Genomic DNA, 19,953 nt, shown 5'->3' with positions numbered 1-19,953 from the left:
TCCTTTTGTATCAGCTCCTGTGATGACTTTTTAAAAGCTTTGATTTGTGTATTTTATCCAGCTTTTTAGTTGGTTCAAGTAGGAAAGACTTTCAGGGTACCTAGTCTGCCATCTTTCTGGAAGCAGTGTGAAAGAGATGGAGTCTGGGGTGATAGGCCAAATCAGAAGACAAGTAGGATTCCTGGGCACAAAGGAAATTCTAGGGCACTAAATTCATCTGTATTTGGACTTTGCCTTTGGTTAAATAAGCCAAGATTTAGCTAATAGGATTAGAGGTTTGGTTTGAGTTGCCCAGCAGCTATGACTAAAATCATAGAGTTTTGCCAAGAGAACACACTGGTCATAGCAAACACCCTCTTCCAGCAACACAAGAGAAGACTCTACACATGGACATCACCAGATGGTCAATACCAAAATCAGATTGATTATATTCTTTGCAGCCAAAGATGGAGAAGCTTTATAGAGTAAGCAAAAACAAGACTGGGAGCTGACTGTGGCTCAGATCATGAACTCCTTATTGCCAAGTCAGACTTAAATTGAAAAAAGTAGGGAAAACCACTAGACCATTCAGGTATGACCTAAATCAAATCCCTTATGATTATACAGTGGAAGTGAGAAATAGATTTAAGGGACTGGATCTGATAGAGTGCCTGATGAACTATGGACGGAGGTTCATGACATTGTACAGGAGACAGGGATCAAGACCATCCCCATGGAAAAGAAATGCAAAAAAGCAAAATGGCTGTCTGAGGAGGCCTTACAAATAGCTGTGAAAAGAAGAGAAGCAAAAGCAAAGGAGAAAAGGAAAGATATAAGCATCCTAATGCAGAGTTCCAAAGAATAGCAAGGAGAGATAAGAAAGCCTTCCTCAGCAATCAATGCAAAGAAATAGAGGAAAACAACAGAATGGGAAAGACTAGAGATCTCTTCAAGAAGATTAGAGATACCAAGGGAACATTTCATGCAAAGATGGGCTCAATAAAGGACAGAAATGGTATGGACCTAACAGAAGCAGAAGATATTAAGAAGAGGTGGCAAGAATACACAGAAGAACTATACAAAAATATCTTCATGACCCAGATAATCACGATGGTGTGATCACTGACCTATAGCCAGACATCCTGGAATGTGAAGTCAAGTGGGCCTTAGAAAGCATCACTACGAACAAAGCTAGTGGAGGTGATGGAATTCCAGTTGAGCTCTTTCAAATCCTGAAAGATGAAGCTGTGAAAGTGCTGCACTCAATATGCCAGCAAATTTGGAAAACTCAGCAGTGGCCACAGGACTGGAAAAGGTCAGTTTTCTTTCCAATCCCAAAGAAAGGCAATGCCAAAGAATGCTCAAACTACCACACTATTGCACTCGTCTCACATGCTAGTAAAGTAATGCTCAAAATTCTCCAAGCCAGGCTTCAGCAATACATAAACCATGAACTTCCTGATGTTCAAGCTGGTTTTAGAAAGAGAAGAGAAACCAGAGATCAAATTGCCAACATCTACTGGATCATCGAAAAAGCAAGAGAGTTCCAGAAAAACATCTATTTCTGCTTTATTGACTATGCCAAAGCCTTTGACTGTGTGGATCACAACAAACTGTGGAAAATTCTGAAAGAGATGTGAATACTAGACCACCTGACCTGCCTCTTGAGAAACCTATATGCAGGTCAGGAAGCAACAGTTAGAACTGGACATGGAACAACAGACTGGTTCCAAATAGGAAAAGGAGTACATCAAGGCTGTATATTGTCACCCTGCTTATTTAGCTTCTATGCAGAGTACATCATGAGAAACGCTGGGCTGGAAGAAGCACAAGCTGGAATCAAGATTGCCAGGAGAAATATCAATAACCTCAGATATCCAGATGACACCACCCTTATGGCAGAAAGTGAAGAGGAACTAAAGAGCCTCTTGATGAAAGTGAAAGAGGAGAGTGAAAAAGTTGACTTAAAGCTCAACATTCAGAAAATGAAGAGCATGGCATCTGGTCCCATCATTTCATGGGAAATAGATGGGGAAACAGTGTCAGACTTTATTTTTCTGGGCTCCAAAATCACTACAGATGGTGATTGCAGCCATGAAATTAAAAGACGCTTACTCCTTGGATGGAAAGTTGTGACCAACCTAGACAGCATATTCAAAAGCAGAGACATTACTTTGCCAGCAAAGGTCCATCTAGTCAAGGCTATTGTTTCTCCTGTGGTCATGTATGGATGTGAGAGTTGGACTGTGAAGAAAGCTGAGTGCCGAAGAATTGATGCATTTGAACTGTGGTGTTGGAGAAGACTCTTGGGAGTCCCTTGGACTGCAGGGAGATTCAGCCAGTCCATCCTAAAGGAGATCAGTCCTGGGTGTTCATTGGAAGGACTGATGCTAAAGCTGAAATTCCAATACTTTGGTCACCTCACGCTAAGAATTGATTCATTGGAAAAGACCCTGATGCTGGGAGGGATTGGGGGCAGGAGGAGAAGGGGACGACAGCGGATGAGATGGCTGGATGGTGTCACCGACTCGATGGACATGAGTTTGGGTGAACTCCGGGAGTTGGTGATGGACAGGGAGGCCTGGCATGCTGTGATTCATGGGGTCGCAAAGAGTCAGACATGACTGAGCAGCTGAACCGAACTCATGATTAAAATAGGCATTAGTCATACAGATCTTGGTGAAGATAGAAATGGGCTTTGGAGTGAGATTCATCTGATGTTGAATCTCATTTTTATCACTTCTTCCAATGTTTGCAGCCTGGAATGAGTCACCGATCTCATTTCCAGCTGCAGTTTCCCCATCCGTAAAACGATGATGGTTATTCTTCATTTTATGAAGATTGCATGAGAGTTGCTGTCAGAGCCCTGGTCTAGAGCCAGGAGGTGTTGGAAAGCAGCAGAAAGTCCTCATACTTGGGTCATAGTGGAAGCCATGGAATCCAAGCAGAGAGTGAGCCCAGCACAGAAGCCAGGCAGGAGTTGGTAGCCAAAATCACATCAAAGCAAACAGGCGCAGACCCCACGTAAGCTCAGGGGTGTGCCTAGGAGGGCTTGCTGTTTCTTTTCTTCTTTCAAAGTAGGGATGGTTGAAAATGTGTGAAAGGACAGATCAGGGAAGCAGCTCACATGTAGTTTTAGGTAACAGGAGCCAGGGTGCAGAAGAGCCCTCTTAAAGAATCCCTGTGTGTGTTAGTCACTCAGTGGTGTCTGACTCTTCGCGACCCCGCGGACTGTAGCCCACCAGGCTCCACTGTCCATGGGATTCTCTAGGCAAGAATTCTGGAGTGGGTTGCCATTCCCTTCTCCAGGGGAAGAAGCCCTACAGTCTGGCAAAGCCATACCTTTACAAGGGGGAAAGGTGCAACAAAGTACCTTCCCTAACACCTCCTCTGACACCTCCCCTAAGTAATCCACTAGACACCACTAATCCGCTAACTTATTTTAGAAATTGTCCCAGGTAGCCTTGACACTGGGAGAACCACACACCTGCTGAGCTGGGTACACAGTGATTGGGTCAGGTTGTGTCCTGATCTTGCCTCCTGCCTGTCCTGTAATCCCATTCTCCCTTCAAGCTCAGGAAGAAAAGATGCTGAAGATGGGTAATTTCTTGATTACTTCTGTCTAAATCTTTGACACATCTACTTATGGAAATCAAGCAGCACTTGGGGTGGCATTTCAGCTTGTAACATCTCTAATTTTGAGATTTTCATTGGTTCCAGGGGCTCAATAGTGATATTTCAATTGTTTAAAGGTTTAATACAATAAATCTCTTTTTTTACCTTTCATATAGCAAATGCCAAATAAATAATATTTCAAAGGAAAGGAAAAAAAGCAATCTATTGCATGACTAATGTACCTAGTTTCATTCATTGACCTCTTGCTGTGAAAAGGGCCTCTGCTGCCTGTCTTTGAATGTGTAGAATTAAGAATAAATTATTCACTCCATGTTTGCTTAGATAAATGCTTGAACAAAGGTAAAACAGAAAAGAGATGCAGATTTGATACTGTATGTATTTTGGATCTGCAGGCATTCCTTGAGAAAATGGCAGGTAGTGTAGAAATAGCTTTTGAAAATGAATTTGTAGAAATTCAGCATGCTAATGCCAGTGACAGAAAATGTAATTCATTTTTTTTTAAAATTCAGAGTTATTTTTTTCTTTTGTTGCTTCAGGATTTAGCAGGGGGAAAAGGAAGGCAAGATTACATATTAAGTGCCTTTGAAAAATTAGCTTTTTGCTTTACTGTGTTCCTTTGTCTTTGAAAGTCTGTCTGATGCATTCTTATTATTACAGAGATTAGGGTTCATTGTTTTCAGAGAAGGCTAAGTATATTAAAAATGAAAAACTCAGAAGGGAAACAAAACCAGCCATAGGAATAGCTTCTACTGCATTAAAACTGAGGCTCTTTCTTGGAATTGAGTTTTGGAGGTGAGCATAGCTCAGCTTCAGTGGGTAGTACTGGAAATTGACAATATTGCCTTTAGGCATGCTCCTGGATTTGCAGGAAACTGGGATAGATACAGAATTGCCTTTTGGACTTGTCCTTGAGAAGTCCTCTTCTCAGAGTGATACAGTTCCTAGAGTTGTTCCAGAGTTTCAGAGTAAGATGGAAGGTGGGCAGTTTCCTCTCATGGATTCCTCATGCAGAGCCACTTTTAGGGAAGATTCCCTTCTAGTTCAGCTCTTGTTCATTCCGAGGTCATAGGACTATCCTGCCTTAAGCAGGAACTGCTGAGGCGATAGAAATGCGGTCAAGATAACATGTGCTGCGTCACCACTCCCTTCTTATTCGTGAAAGTTGCTCAGTTGTGTCTGATTCTTTGTGACCCCCATGGACTATACAGTCCATGGAATTCTCCAGGCCAGAATACTGGAGTGGTTAGCCTTTCCCTCTCCAGGGGATCTTCCCGACCCAGGGATTGAACCCAGGTCTCCTGCATTGCAGGCAGATTCTATACCAGCTGAGCCACAAGGGAAGCCCCCCTTCTTATTATCTCTTACCAATATATGGTTTTGGTCACTTGGTGTCACCAGACTTTTGAAAGTCTATGTTATCTGTGTTTTGTAAAGAATTCCCAAATAACTTAATTATCATTTCTGGAAGCTCCATGACTAGGCTGAAGATTTAAATGTGACCTGAATTTTTGGAAGATCCTGTACAGTAGAGGTGTCTTGCTGCTGCTGCTTCTAAGTCGCGTCAGAGGTGTCCTAGGAAGATAATATTTCAGGCATAGTCAGCTCAGTTTTTTCAGGGTTGATTATACTGCATGTGGTTTGTTTAGGATCCTTTTTCATCTTTGTCCTTCCTCTTGGTACTACCCATGACAGGCAGACAAGGAACAATTTTTCTTGAGAAATTTTAAAAGTGTAGAGGAAGAGGATTGAATAAGTGATAAAAACTAAGGTTGGAATTACACGTAGATTCTATTTCCAGAGAATAGTGCTGTTATGAGTGAGAGGAGCATGTGTGGACAGGACCATTGAAATAGAAAGATGGTAGAAGTTGCTGTTAGCTAGGTTCAACTATTGTAACTAAAATATCGCCCTGAAATAGTCTTAGTTTGGATCAAGAATTGATTTGATCTCCTGTATGGGGGAAATACTCAAGACAGGGATGTATAATATAAATATGATTGAGAAGGAAAAGAAACTAATACATTTTTAGAAAGTGGTGTTTGTTCTTGGTGGTCTTTGTGTAAGAAGAGTGAGGTTGCTATGCAGCTGAGTTACACCTTAGTGTAAATAAGGATGTGACAACAGAGTTATCATACCAGATTTCAGTCTTTTTGTATCATAGTTTTGAAGGCAACCTGGAGTCACATACATGGAAAATGGCCAGGAGAGAAGTTTGGAACCATATCACGAGGAGTTATTAGGGGAATCTGGTGGGACCAAATGTGGTTAGGGGCAGGCATGGGGACAAGGGACATTGGGGAAACCTCAAATGTTTGTAGAGAGATTAGACTTGCTCAGAACCCGCTTCAAGGCAAAACTAGATCCAATAGGAAAAATGGAGAGGAACTACACAGTTCAAGCCAGAAAGACATTTCAGACATCTTGAGCTAGCCAAGAGAAGTAGCCTCCTTTGGAAGGTAATGAATGTTTTATCACAGTTAGGGATGCAAAGAGAGGCTGGATGATTCCTTGAAGGAATTACTTGTGATGTCATTCAAACATCATAAACCCTTTCAAATCAGAGATGTTTAATGGGAGCAGTTGAGTGACCTAGAAAAAGGTCATTTTCTAGACCTAGAAAAAGGTTATTTTTCAAAATCCTCCTCTCACCTGGGGATTTGTTTGCCTCTCTTGGCCTTGTCTGAATGCCAAAGTGGGTTCCTGGGGCATTCTGTGTGGAGAATCCTGAACTGGGGAGAAATCAGATCTGCCTCTGACTCACCGCTTTTCTGGCTCCACCTCCCCAGCATTTTTCATAAAAGGAGAAGCAGTGATGTCCCAGCTTGTAAACCATGACACTTTGGTTAGTGTGTGAAGAACAGGGATGGGATAGTAGGAGATAAATGTAAGTGCTTCAGGGTTGCTGATTAGATCACCTGTAAACACTGAAATGAGTCCTTGAACACATTCATTACAAGTGGTTTCTTGTGGGCTTGAGCTGAAAGCATGTGTTGATAAACACCCATGGGGTCCCTGAGATAGTTTAATGTCTCATTTGGTGCTCATTAAACCACGGGAGCCAATATGTCTTCAATTTAGAATGATTCTACCTTGTGTGAAATTAAAAAAAGAAAAAAAAAACCAAAAAACCCTTCAAAATCCCAAAAAACAGATCTGGCTGAGAATCAGTGAACTGCTTTGAGCATTTCCCCTCTATCCCCTCCTGCGTGGATTTATTTTTTCTTGTTGTGATTAGCTTTGTTAGGACAACACAGTTGAATTACAGAAATTACATGTAGCAACTCTTGCTTGCAGCTGAACTATGCAGAAACAAGACTTAGTCAATTGGAAAACTGTCATTGTGAGAAGACCTGTCAAATGAGTGGACTGCTCTATAGAGACCAAGACTCCTGGGTCGATGGTGATCATTGCAGGAACTGCACATGCAAAGTAAGCCTCTTTGTACATAAACACACTAACAGTTTAAAGAGGGCAGTTCTGCTGATTATTGTGTAACCTGTTTCTTTATAAAGCCAACTTACAGTGTACTGCCTTTTTACTAAGTGCCTATTTACTAATAGCAGCAATTGTAAAGGTAAGTTGAAGTGTCATTATGACTACAAGTACTTGTCAAGGGAAAGCAAACACACTCTATCTGACTGTTTGGCGATCAGAGTCTCAGAGGGGGAAGGAATGCCTTTGGTTTTTAAACTACCTAGTGGGTGCATTTAACTCAGATGACCATTATATCTACTACTGTGGGCAAGAACCCCTTAGAAGAAATGGAGTAGCCATCATAGTCAACAAAAGAGTCCAAAATACAATACTTGGATGCAGTCTCAAAAATGACAGAATGATCTCTGTTTGTTTCCAAGGCAAACCATTCAATATCGCAGTAGTCCAAATCTATGCCCTGACCAGTAATGCTGAAGAAGCGGAAGTTGAATGGTTATCTAAAGACCTACAAGACCTTCTAGAACTAACACCCAAAAAGATGTCCTTTTCATCATGGAGGACTGTAATGCAAAAGTTGGAAGTCAACAGATACCTGGAGTAACAGGCAAATTTGGCCTTGGAGTACAGAATGAAGCAGGGCAAAGGCTAATAGAATTTTGCCAAGAGAATGCCTGGTCATAGCAAATACCATCTTCCAACAACACGAGAAGACTCTACACATGGACATCACCAGATGGTCAACACCGAAATCAGCTTGATTATATTCTTTGCAGCCAAAGATGGAGAAGCTGTATACAGTCAGCAAAAACAAGACTGGGAGCTGACTGTGGCTCAGATAATAAACTCCTGATTGCCAAATTCAGGCTTAAATTGAAGAAAGTAGGGAAAACCACTAGACCATTCAGGTATGACCTAAATCAAATCCCTTAGAGTTATACAGTGGAAGTGACAAATAGATTCAAGGAATTAGATCTGATAGACAGAGTACCTGAAGAACTATGGATGGAGGTTCGTGACATTGTATAGGGGGCAGTGATCAAGACCATCCCCAAGAAAAAGAAATGCAAAAAAAACAAAATGGTTGTCTGAGGAGGCCTTACAATAGCTGTGAAAAGAGAAGCGAAAAGTAAAGGAGAAAAGGAAAGATAAACCCATTTGAATGCAGGGTCCCAAAGAATAGCAAGGAGAGATAAGAAAGCCTTCCTCAGTGATCAGTGCAAAGAAATAGAGGAAAACAATAGAATGGGAACAACTCTTCAAGAAAATTAGAGATACCAAGAGAACATTTCATGCAAAGCTGGGCACAATAAAGGACAGAAATGGTATGGACCTAACAGAAGCAGAAGATATTAAGAAGAAGTGGCAAGAATACACAAAAGAACTATACAAAAAAGATCTTCATGACCCAGATAATCATGATTTTATGATCACTAACTTAGAGCGAGACATCCTAGAATGCAAAGTCAAGTGGGCCTTAGGAAGCATCAGTACGAACAAAGCTAGTGGAGGTGATGGAATTCCAGTTGAGCTCTTTCAAATCCAGAAAGATGATGCTGTGGAAGTGCTGCACTCAATGTGCCAGCCAATTGGAAAATTCAGCAGTGGCCACAGGACTGGAAAAGATCAATTTTCATTCCAATCCCAAAGAAAGGCAATGCCAAAGAATGTTCAAAGTACTGTACAAATGCACTCATCTCACATGCTAGTAAAGTAATGCTCAAAATTCTCCAAGCCAGGCTTCAGCAATACGTGAACTGTGAACTTCCAGATGTTCACGCTGGTTTTAGAAAAGGCAGAGGAACCAGAGATCAAATTGCCAACATCCGCTGGATCATGGAAAAAGCAAGAGAGTTCCAGAAAAACATCTATTTCTACTTTTTTGACTATGCCAAAGCCTTTGACTGTGTGGATCAGAACAAACTGTGGAAAATTGTTAAAGAGGGGAATACCAGACCACCTGACCTGCCTCTTGAGATATCTGGATGCAGGTCAGAAAGCAACAGTTAGAACTGGATATGGAACAACAGACTGGTTCCAAATAGGAAAAGGAGTACATCAAGGCTGTATTTTGTCACCCTGCTTATTTAACTTATTTTTAGAGTACATCATGAGAAACGCTGGGCTGGAGGAAGCACAAGCTGGAATCAAGATTGCCAGGAGAAATATCAATAACCTCAGATATGCAGATGACACCACCCTTATGGCAGAAAGTGAAGAGGAACTAAAGAGCCTCTTGATGAAAGTGAAAGAACAGAGTGAAAATGTTGGCTTAAAGCTCAATATTCAGAAAACTAAGAACATGGCATCTGGTCCCATCACTTCATGGCAAATAGATGGGGAAACAGTGTCAGACTTTATTTTTTTGGGCTCCAAAATCACTGCAGATGGTGGCTGCAGCCATGAAATTAAAAGACCCTTATTCCTTGGAAGAAAAGTTATGACCAACCTAGACAGCATATTAAAAAGCAGAGACATTATTTTGCCAACAAAGGTCTGTCTAGTCAAGACTATGGTTTTTCCAGTAGTCATATATGGATGTGAGAGTTGGACTATAAAGAAAGCTGAGCACTGAAGAATTGATGCTTTTGAACTGTGGTGTTGGAGAAGACTTTTGAGAGTCCATTGGACTGCAAGGAGATCCAACCAGTCCATCCTGAAGGAAATAAGTCCTGAATATTCATTGGAAGGAATGATGCTGAAGCTTAAACTCCAATACTTTGGCCACCTGATGCGAAAAATTGACTTCTTGGAAAAGACCCTGATGCTGGGAATGCTTGAAGGCAGGAGGAGAAGGGGACGACAGAGGATGAGATGGTTGGATGGCATCACTGACACAATGGACATGCTTTTGAGTAAACTCCAGGAATTGTTGATGGACAGGGAGGCCTGGCATGCTGCAGTTCATGGGGTCGCAAAGAGTCGGACACAACTGAGCAACTGAATTGAACTGAACTGAGTGGCTCACTTGAGTCACAGCTTTTCTCTGCTAGAATACATTTTAAAAGGAAGTTAATTAGTTTCTAGGTGTCTTCATTATATTTTACAAGGTGTCCATTATCTGTTTTAGAGAATTGTAGGACCCCTTGACTCTCAGATTATCTATTATTTGTATTATTTGATCTGTTTTGGAGACTTATAGAACCCCCACCTCATCCCACATTAGTATGTAAACCCCGTCAAGCTGAAATTATTTGAGAAGTGCCTAATGAATGACATTGTTTGTCTGCAAAAATACAAAACGATTGTTAGTACTTCAACAGTGATTTCAGGGTCTGCAAAAGGTGTTACTTATCTTCTTCTAAAAATAGGCTTTTGTTTTCTGCCTAATCTGTGTAGTCTGATGGGCAGAATGAAGCTGGTGATGTATAGCAGACAAGTAATTGAGGTGGCATGGTTTCATATGGGCTGGAGAAAATTATCTGTAGAGTGGGTTGCTATGCCTTTCTCCAGGAGATCTTCCAGACAAGGATTGAAGCCGCATCTCTTAGGTCTCTTGCTTTGTCAGGAGGGTTCTTTAGCACTAGAGCCACCTGGGAAGCCCCAGGAACTCCTTGCACTACTTCTGTTTTCCTGGTGAAGTTTCTGGGATGGAATGTGAGGTTTGTCCTGCTGAGGTCACCTCTGCTGAGATGCCTTTTCCTGCCTTTCCTTCCTCAGAGTGGGGCTGTGGAATGCCGAAGGATGTCCTGTCCCCCTCTCAACTGCTCTCCAGACTCCCTCCCCGTGCACATTGCCGGCGAGTGCTGCAAGGTCTGCCGACGTAAGTACTGACTGAGGGTCAGGGTGGCCCTCAGTGCTTCGAGATTGATTTATTCCCCCTTTTTTCAGACCCCCAACTGAGCAACATTGATGAAATATCAATACTAGCAATTGATTACTTGTGATGTGCAGACACTTTACAGAGGCTATTTTTTTTTTCTTAATCCTCACATCAACCTTAGTTACTATAATTTCCATTTTTTTGGTACAGGGAACTGGCATTGACAAGGATTAAGCCAGTTGCCCAGGATCAAACAGCTGGGGGTGGGTGGAGTTGATCTGTGAAGTCATGACTCCAAGGCTCCATGTGCTTTGGTCTCCTCATTTTTTTTTTTCTTAAACATTTATTCATGGCTGTGTTGGGTTCTTGTTCCTGTGTGTGGGCTTTCTCGAGTCAGGGTGGCTTCTCTCATTGTGGGGCGCAGGCTCTAGGTGCGTGGTCCTCAGTAGTTGAGGCACACAGGCTTAGTTACTCTGTGGCCTATGGGATCTTCCCAGACCAGGGATCGAACCCCTGTTCCCTGCATTGCACCACCGAGGAAGCCCCGGGTCCATTCATTTTGATTGATCAAGGTAAGGCCCACGCTCTGTGTTTTGGCTATCCGAGATTTTAGTCAGGTTTCCTATTATTAAATGGCATTTCTTAGGAATTTCAAGATTGAACTTCAGTTAAAATATTAAGACAATTTCTTTCAAAGTTGGCTTGTCCAAATTTTGCAATGATTTAAAAATCCTTTTCCCTCTGTATCACAGAGGACACTATTTCAAATGAAATGGTGAAATAAACACTGAAATAAGCATGAAAAGTAAAAGCTGTCATTTGGAATTATTGGTATGGTATGTGTCAGTTACTGTGTTAAGTGGTTTCCTGCTGTTTATTGAGTCCTCACTGGAATATTGGGGGGGGGTTGTTATTATCACTATTTATAGGAAGTTTAGGGAAGATAAATTATCAAGTTTGCAAGGCTAGTAAGTGACAGAGGTGAAATATAAAGCAAATTCTGACTACAGAGCCTTTAGTGTTTTTATCAGACCATAAGCTCTTCACTGAAAAAGGAAAGTTTTAGAAATGTGCCATCTGATGGATAATTTTCAAAATCATTTCTCTGCCAGAAAACACCATCATTACTAGATCTTCAAAACACTAACTTTTTGTCAAGAACAGCATGTCCCCTAATATGACAGTGGGAATGCAGATAGCTGGTCTGGTTGTACCAGCCCGATCTTTTTTTATATCCTTTCAAAAGGAACTTTGAAAAATGTCTTCCTTTTATAGTTGATATGGTACATCCACTACTCTGGAGGGCTTACTCCAAGTTAATCTAAAAGAAACTTTCTTGTTTTTATTCCAAGCACTTTTGGAAGTTATGGATAGATCAAGGGCCCAGCTGTTGAGATTATAGTTTGATTCCATGATGGAAAGATAGTTTTTAGAATAATATGTATAGATTATTTTTCTATCTTGATGTATTCTATATAATAGCAGAGGAATAAGTCGAGAAACTATTAGGGATTTGTTTAAAAACCATGAGGCATTTTTAATCTATTATCTTGAGCTCCGTGGATCTGTAAATGCTGTCTCTTGGCAGATGTGATTTGGACATGGGCGTAGGTGAGTCTTCCAGCTGTTCTGTGTCATTGTAAATGTGAAATCACAGAGAAGGGTAAAGATAAACATGGAAAATTACCCATAATGCCACCACTTGAAAACAAACACTTGAAATCCTAGTGGATTTCATTTTTTAAAAACTTATATTTTGTGCACAGTTGAGTTCTTATTGTATAGATAATTTTAACCTACTTTATTGACTTGCCATTATCACTTAAGTATAGTTTTCTGCTTTTAAAAACTGTATGAACTTCACTTTAAAGAGCTTCATAGTGTTCTGTTTGGTTGTTGTATAACTTAATTATTCCCCAATTGTTGGATAACTAGATTGTTTTCTGCTTTTCATTATTATAAATCACTATTCAATAATATGTTTTTCTGTGAGGCCACATTTTTGTATTTTATATTTTCTTTGAATTCTGTAAAGTAGAATTACTGGATGAAGAGACTGATATTTTCAAAATCTGGTGGCTTGGAGAGTAGAGAATCTGGCTTCAGTGTGGGAGACCTGGGTTCAGTCCCTGGCTCAAGAAGATCTTCCGGAGGAGGGCATGGTTACCCACTCCAGTATTCTTGCCTGGAGAATCCCATGGACAGAGGAGACTACTGGGCTACAGTCCATGTGGTTCCAAAGTATCAGACATGATTGAATGACTAACACCTTCACTTTCACTTTAACATATTTTGTGAGACATTTTTTATTTCACATTTTTTTTTGAATTTTCCAAAGTAGAATTATTGGGCCACGAAGATGACATTTTCAAAGTTCTTGTTGCTGCTGCTGCTAAGTCGCTTCAGTCGTGTCTGACTCTGTGCGATCCCATAGATGGCAGCCCACCAGGCTCCCTCGTCCCTGGGGTTCTCCAGGCAAGAACACTGAAGTGGGTTGCCATTTCCTTCTCCAGTGCAGGAAAGTGAAAAGTGAAAGTGAAGTTGCTCAGTCGTGTCCGACTCCTCACGACCCCATGGACTGCAGCCTACCAGGCTCTTCTGTCCATGGGGTTTTCCAGGCAAGAGTACTAGAGTGGGTTGCCATTGCCTTCTCCAGCAAAGTTCTTGTTACATATCATCAAATTGTCCTCTCACTAGAAGTGTGTGGTATAGTCATTTTTCTTTAATTTATTGTAGAGTTTTAAGTTTAAAAAAGCTTTTCAGCAAGCTTACCAGATTTTATCACGATGCTGATAAATGAGCTAGCTAAACTATCAGTATGTTTTTTGCCTTTGTTTGGAATTGATAACCATTTAGCTAGGTAATACAAATTTTCTCAGCAACTCGGATCAGTAGTTTGAGATGTTTATGGTTTAACAAGATGGTAATACAAATAAATGATTAAGAACACTACTCAATTATCATATGCACCCAGCACTTCCACTCCTGGGTGCAAATATATATATAAAGGGTGTACTTCAGGGTGCAAATATATATATATAATATATATATATATATATATTTATATAATCTATATCTACTATATATATATAATCTATATCTACTATATATATATAATCTATATCTACTATATATATATAATCTATATCTACTATATAATCTATATCACTATATATATAATCTACATCTACAATATATAATGTATATCTACAATATATATAATCTATATCTACAATAAATTATATATATATTTGCTCATATATATATATATATACATATATATATATATATATGAGCTTCCCTGGTGGCTCAGACGGTAAAGCGTCTGCCCGCAATGCGGGAGACCTGGGTTCGATCCCTGTCGGGAAGATCCCATGGAGAAGGCAATGGCACCCCACTCCAGTACTCTTGCCTGGAATATCCCATGGACTGAGGAGCCTGATAGGCTGCAGTCCATGGGTTCGCAAAGAGTTGGACATGACTGAGTGACTTCACTTTCACTTCATTCATATATATGTGTGTGTGTGTGTGTGTGTGTATATATATATATATGTGTGTGTGTGTGTGTGTATATATATATATATATATATATATATATATAAAGGATGAAAACTCTAATTCAAAAATACACAGAAGTTTTCATATATCTTCACATCAGATAAAGGATGGAAAATATTTCTTTTGGTTGTCCCTTTCAGATAAAATTTCCTAAGCTCCTCTCTGGATTTGGGTGGGCTAATGTCCTAGGGTCTCTGAGAAAAAGTACTGGTTTGATTCAAGAAGTGATACGTGAAAGCAGATTGTTTGGTCTGCTCATTTACCAAATGTTCATCCTCTTGTCATGGCTTCAGGAGCTGCAGCCCTTACCGATGAGGGCGTCCGTGTGGAAATAGGAAAGAACTTGGTCTAAGTGTCCATATCTCAACTCATTGCCTGAAAAAAGTACCTTGTCCTTTTGTTGTGATTAAAAGGCCCAACAGATCAGGCTGTCTCCAAGAGCCAGGTAGTTTTCATAATTCCTGATACTGGGCTCTTCATCTTTTGGGAATGCATCAGGGTAAACTCCAGAGAGCCTTCTAGATTCCTTAGCTGTGGGCATGGAAGTCCAGAAAGTGGTGCAGGAGTTTCATTCCTCAAACATTGCTTGGGTGTCTGCTCTATGCAAGGAATTGAACATACCTAGCTACTCATTAGAATCACCTAGTGAGCCTCTTGAGATGCTTTCTTGAGGGTCCTAGGGACCCACTCTGACCCACTAAATTAGACTCTCTGGGCAGTGGTGTCCTAGAATCTTTTTTTGTGTGTGTGATTAACTTTTTCGGAGTATAGTTGTTTTATAGTGTTGTGTTTCTATCATACAGCAAAATGAATCAGCTATATATATATATATAATGTCTTTTGCTGCCCATATATATATATATATATACCCTCTCCCTTTTGGAGTTCCTTCCCATTCAGGTTACCACAGTGCATCAATAGAGTTCCCTGTGCCCACTGTTTATTGCAGCACTATGAAAATATCCAGGACATGGAAGCAACCTAAATGGCCATCAACAGAGGAATAGACAAAGAAGATGTGGTACATAGGTACAATGAAATACTACTCAGTTGTACAAAGAAATGAAATTGGATCATTTGTAGAGATGTGGATGGACCTAAAGAGTATCATACAGCGTGAAGTAAGAATTGGTATTCTTTTGGATAGATTTAGGGGAGCTGTCATAGATGAGAGGTAAGGGAAAGGATGGAGAGAAAATCTTGAGCTTTCCACGACAGCATTTGAAAGGAAAAGAAGTGGTAGAAGGAGAGGGAGATAGCCTATTTGATAATAGAGGGTTTCTGTGGGTGAGAAATAGAAATAAGCTGCAAAGGTGTTTCAGGGGATGAATGATGGCGATCACATTTCATTTAATTCCTTTAGTCATCCTTATTGAAGTTCTTCTCCCACCTCTGTTCTTACCTCTGGGCACTACAGTGGGAAAAAGTGGATCTTTCATTCTATGTCAGACACTGTGTTAAGCCCTTTTATGGTCATTAATTCATGTAATTCTTTCAACAACCCCCAGTCATAGGTTCCACTATGATCCCCATCTTATAGATGAGCAGGTAAAGCACAGAGAGGAGAACTAACTTGTCCAAGGTCTCTCAGCCTTGGCTGAACCAAAATAAAACTCAGGTCATCTGGCTCCAGAGCTAATGCTTTTAACTGTTTCCTCTACCGCATGCTATCCAGGGAGATATTTGCACCATCTCATTATAAGAGTATTGTGCAGCATGCATGCTATGTGAAATGCAGAGGTGACACGGGGAAGGGAGTGATCAATTCCATCAGAAACTTGGGTGTGTGTGTGAGTGTTAGGAAAGCTTTGTAGGGGAAGGAATAGCTGAGTGGGATGTTGACGGATGAATAGGAGTTTGCCATGTGGACAAGGTAGGTAAGAACATACCTGCCAAAGGGGATTGCACATGCAGAATCATGAAGTAAATACAGCATTTATCTGGGGGCACAAAAACAAGATTTTGAAGCAGGGTTGTGGCATAATCAAAGAAATGCTTTGAAAAAAGTCACTGCGTGGGGAGAGCTGCAGACAGGGAGTTGAGTGTGGGATTCAGGCATTCTGCAGGCAAAGGTGATGAAGCTGGCTGACAGGTACTGCTTGGGGAGATGAAAAGGAAGGGATCAATGTGAGTGATAGCCAAAGGACCTGGCACATGGTAGGTACTCCATAAGCATTTTGTTTTAATTTGAGATAACTGAATCAGAGAGCATCTATAAGGCAGAATTTGCCAGGTTTTGAACAAGAGCGCATGGGAGACTCCTAGTGTGATTAACAGAAATAAAACAGGTGGAAGAAATGGTTTCAGAAACGTTGGAGATGCCTGAGAGAGAACTGGTTTGATGTGGGTGTCTTGCTCCGAGAAGCAGTATCTGAAGCCAGGCCTGTGAACGAGTGAGGTTGGCTCCTTGGGTGTTCAGGCTTTCTGATCTGCCACTCTCCTTTAAAGTGCAACACGGGGTGTTGATTTTGATGTTCTTAGCTGCCGAGTGCCAAGGGATGGTGCAGTGTGTGCAGGGTGCAAATATCTAAATAAAGACAGAGCAGCCTCACGTCCACATCTGACACAGGCGCCATGTGGTGCCTGTCAGTGGTTTAGTTAGTGTGCACCAAATGGCAAAAAGTGTCCATCCACTGCACCAGGGAAATCAGGTTTGAATTTGAAGGGCCAGGTGTCTGGGTGCAAAAAGATACAACTGCCTATTTCTCTAAACTCCCAGTACATTTGTTTCTGACATCATGAAGAAATGTGTGTTGGTGCGGGGTTTCAATTTCATGGTCAGACACTGTGAAATTGTCTTGTTTGCATGTCCCCGGTGTGGTGTGAAGGGCTTCAGGTATCCATTTACATTTCCACACACACCAAAAGCTGTTGGAACAGAGTCCCAAATGCCCCAGCCACAGGCATCGGAGCCTGACTCACCTTCTGTTTGAATTTCCTCAGACATCAAAAATAAGCCTTTTGGCGGCAGGTCAAGAGGTTGGATAGTGAGGACTGGTGTTAGGGATACAGCAGGGGAAGGAGGGGGACTGTCAGAGAAGTGGGCAAAGATGAGAAAGCAGGGGAAATTCTCATGGCCTCAGTGGTGATGCTGAACTGTCCTAAGATAATTCCATAGATACTTTCTGATGTCATAATCAGGTACACATCTTGTTTCGGTGCCACGGTTGTGAATGGCTGAGGCACACCAGCCGTCGTGTTGATGGCTTTTGCAGCCTCTATATGTGAGGATGGTGGCTCAATGGTAAGGAAATGCCTGCCAAGCAGGAAACTTGGGCTTGATCCCTGGGTCAGGAAGATCCCCCGGAAAAGGAAATGGCAACCCACTCCAGTATTCTTGCCTGGAAAATCCCACGGACATCGGATCCTGGCAGGCTACAGTCTGTGGAGTGGCAGAGAGTCGTACACGACTTAGCAGGCACACACATGTGTATGTGAAGACACGAAGTTCAGTGGATACTTAGTGTTTACACTAGACCTGTAGATCTGGGGGGTGAATGTGTTCCTGTGTGTGGTTTGAATGTGAACTGTAAGACACTCCTGTGTTCAGATCGAAGCTCTGGGGTGAGTGTCGATTAGAGGACAAGAGAAATCAGGCGAATGTCTTCAGACACGTCAGCAAGTGTGGTCATAGCATCGTGAGGGTGGTAAGGTGCAAAATGAGAAGGGAGGTTTTGTCTTTACGTCCCAGCCTGGGCCAAGGAGCAGATGGCAGGTTTGACAGCAGTGTATTTAGCTCAACTGTCACTCTGGAGTGAGCCATCTTGCCAAGTTGGCAGCAGCTGCATTTGGGAGCGTGGGAGTTTATTAGGCAGGAATTTCAGGCCCTTGGAAGTGTGGTCTCCCCATGTAAGCACATTTGGGAATCCACATCCTCATTAGGACCAGTGAGTCAGAGGCAACTGATTTATCTAGAAAATTGAGGCATAAAAGATGTTCAGGGATAATTTGTTTTAATGAAGCGAGGAAGGGAGTTATCTAGAAAATTGTATTGGTTTTCTACTTTGTAGTTGGTTTTGCTCTGAAAACCTTAGTATCTGTTTTTAACGTTTGGAATAGCATTGAATAGCAGGAAGAAGTCTCATCTGGGAATCAGCAAATGTCTCTATTTTTGCTACTTAGGAGGCTCATTAATTCTAAAATTATTGTTACTAACATTAAGCCCATAGAGGCATGTAGCCTGGGGCTAGGGATAAAATTATGAATAGACATAGATCCTACCTTCATTGGGGCAACAAAGATAAAATGCGATATATGTTCTGTTAGGGTGAGGTCCAGGGTACCACAGAAGCACAGGATGAGGACGGTCCTCCAGTGCTTGAGGTTAAAAAATTAAAAAAACTTCTTAGGGGGATGTCAGGATTAAGGTGAAATTGATGGGTATATAGGACAGAAGGTTACCAGCAACAGGCGCATGGCACTGAGTGTTCTGGAGAAGAAAGCAGTGTGTACAAATCCCGAAACAGAAGAGGGCATGGCTCGAGTCTCAGTGGAGGTGTGAGTGTTTGGGAGTTTCAGAGGGAGAGGGAGAGAGCAGGAATTGGTGAAACCTAAGGGATAAGGAGGAGCTGCAGGGATGGCCTTGCATGCTGACTTCAGGAATTTGAATTAAATTCTGAGGGCGTGAGCAACTCATAATGATTTTGAAGCAGAGCCTCCTATTTGTACTTAAAATATGTCTGACCGGTGGTATGGGGAAGAACCGGGTACGATTAGACCAGAACATGGGAGACAAGTTAGGAAGTTTTCTGCTCAACTAAAGAGGAGGGATGGTTTGAGCCAAAATGACAGCTGGGGGCAGGTGATGGGAATGGAGAGAAGTTGGTTGACTTGAGAAACTTGAAGAGGAGGCCTGGCTGGGATTTGAATACTGATTGGACATGGGGTTGAGGGAAGAGAGAGGTTTGAAGGACCCTAGGTGGAGGCGTGTGGGTGGGGGGCTGGGATGGATACTAGTGCCATTCACTGAAAGCGGATACTAGAGAGGCACAGATTTGAGTCAGGTATGTGTTGTTGCAGGGCAAGTTCTTAGAGGAAACAGACTCTGAAATGGAGATTCGCTTGTGCTTTATTAGGAAGTTCAAGATCAGTTCTAGGGTGGGAGTGAGATAGTGAAAGAGACAGAATTGGGCAGGCACGGTTGAACTGCAGTGTAGTTACAACAAATGCCTCAGTCGTTCCTCAAGAACTTCTGGAGCTGGAAGACCTTCGGACTTTGCAATACCTTCATCAAGTGCCTATTGGATGTGGGCTGCCCTGGGAAGGGCCCTGGACTTTGCACAAGGGCACGTCTGCAGTCGCTGTTCAGCTGAGAGCTGTTGGTCATCACCAGTCATGACAGTTTCAGGAATGTGACCTTTGGCCGTGGAGGGCGATCTGGGTTGCCTACCACAGTATCTGCTGTGGGATCCCGATGTCAAGTAAAACAATGTTTCTGAGCTTTCCTCTTCCTGTGGCCAAAAAGAAGGAGTTGCATGAATTGTTTGCTAAGGTCCCTGCGTACCTGAACATTCCATGAGTCTGAAGATGGTAGAAGTAAGAAACTATCAAATTGAATTTACCTGTTTTTAACAGATACAGAAATG

General features: G+C 41.8%; 1 protein-coding gene across 7 annotated transcripts in view; it reads left to right on the top strand.

The window, feature by feature from the left end:
* Window positions 1-19,953, top strand: part of NELL1 (neural EGFL like 1) — a 1,046,196-nt gene that overhangs the window by 264,831 nt on the left and 761,412 nt on the right. For 6 of the 7 annotated variants that reach the window (XM_044943468.2, XM_025286290.3, XM_044943467.2 and 3 more), the window contains 2 exons: window positions 6,910-7,044; window positions 10,708-10,810. In XM_044943468.2, the coding sequence (XP_044799403.2) occupies window positions 6,910-7,044; window positions 10,708-10,810 (238 nt within the window). The remainder of the gene's footprint in view (window positions 1-6,909; window positions 7,045-10,707; window positions 10,811-19,953) is intronic. The other variant, XM_044943466.2, reaches the window with a different exon arrangement.

This window comes from Bubalus bubalis, chromosome 5, assembly GCF_019923935.1.
Source record: "Bubalus bubalis isolate 160015118507 breed Murrah chromosome 5, NDDB_SH_1, whole genome shotgun sequence".
NCBI classification, from domain to species: Eukaryota; Metazoa; Chordata; class Mammalia; order Artiodactyla; family Bovidae; genus Bubalus; species Bubalus bubalis.
The sequence above is the reverse complement of the archived record's forward strand: the minus strand, read 5'-3'. Positions and strand labels throughout refer to the sequence as shown.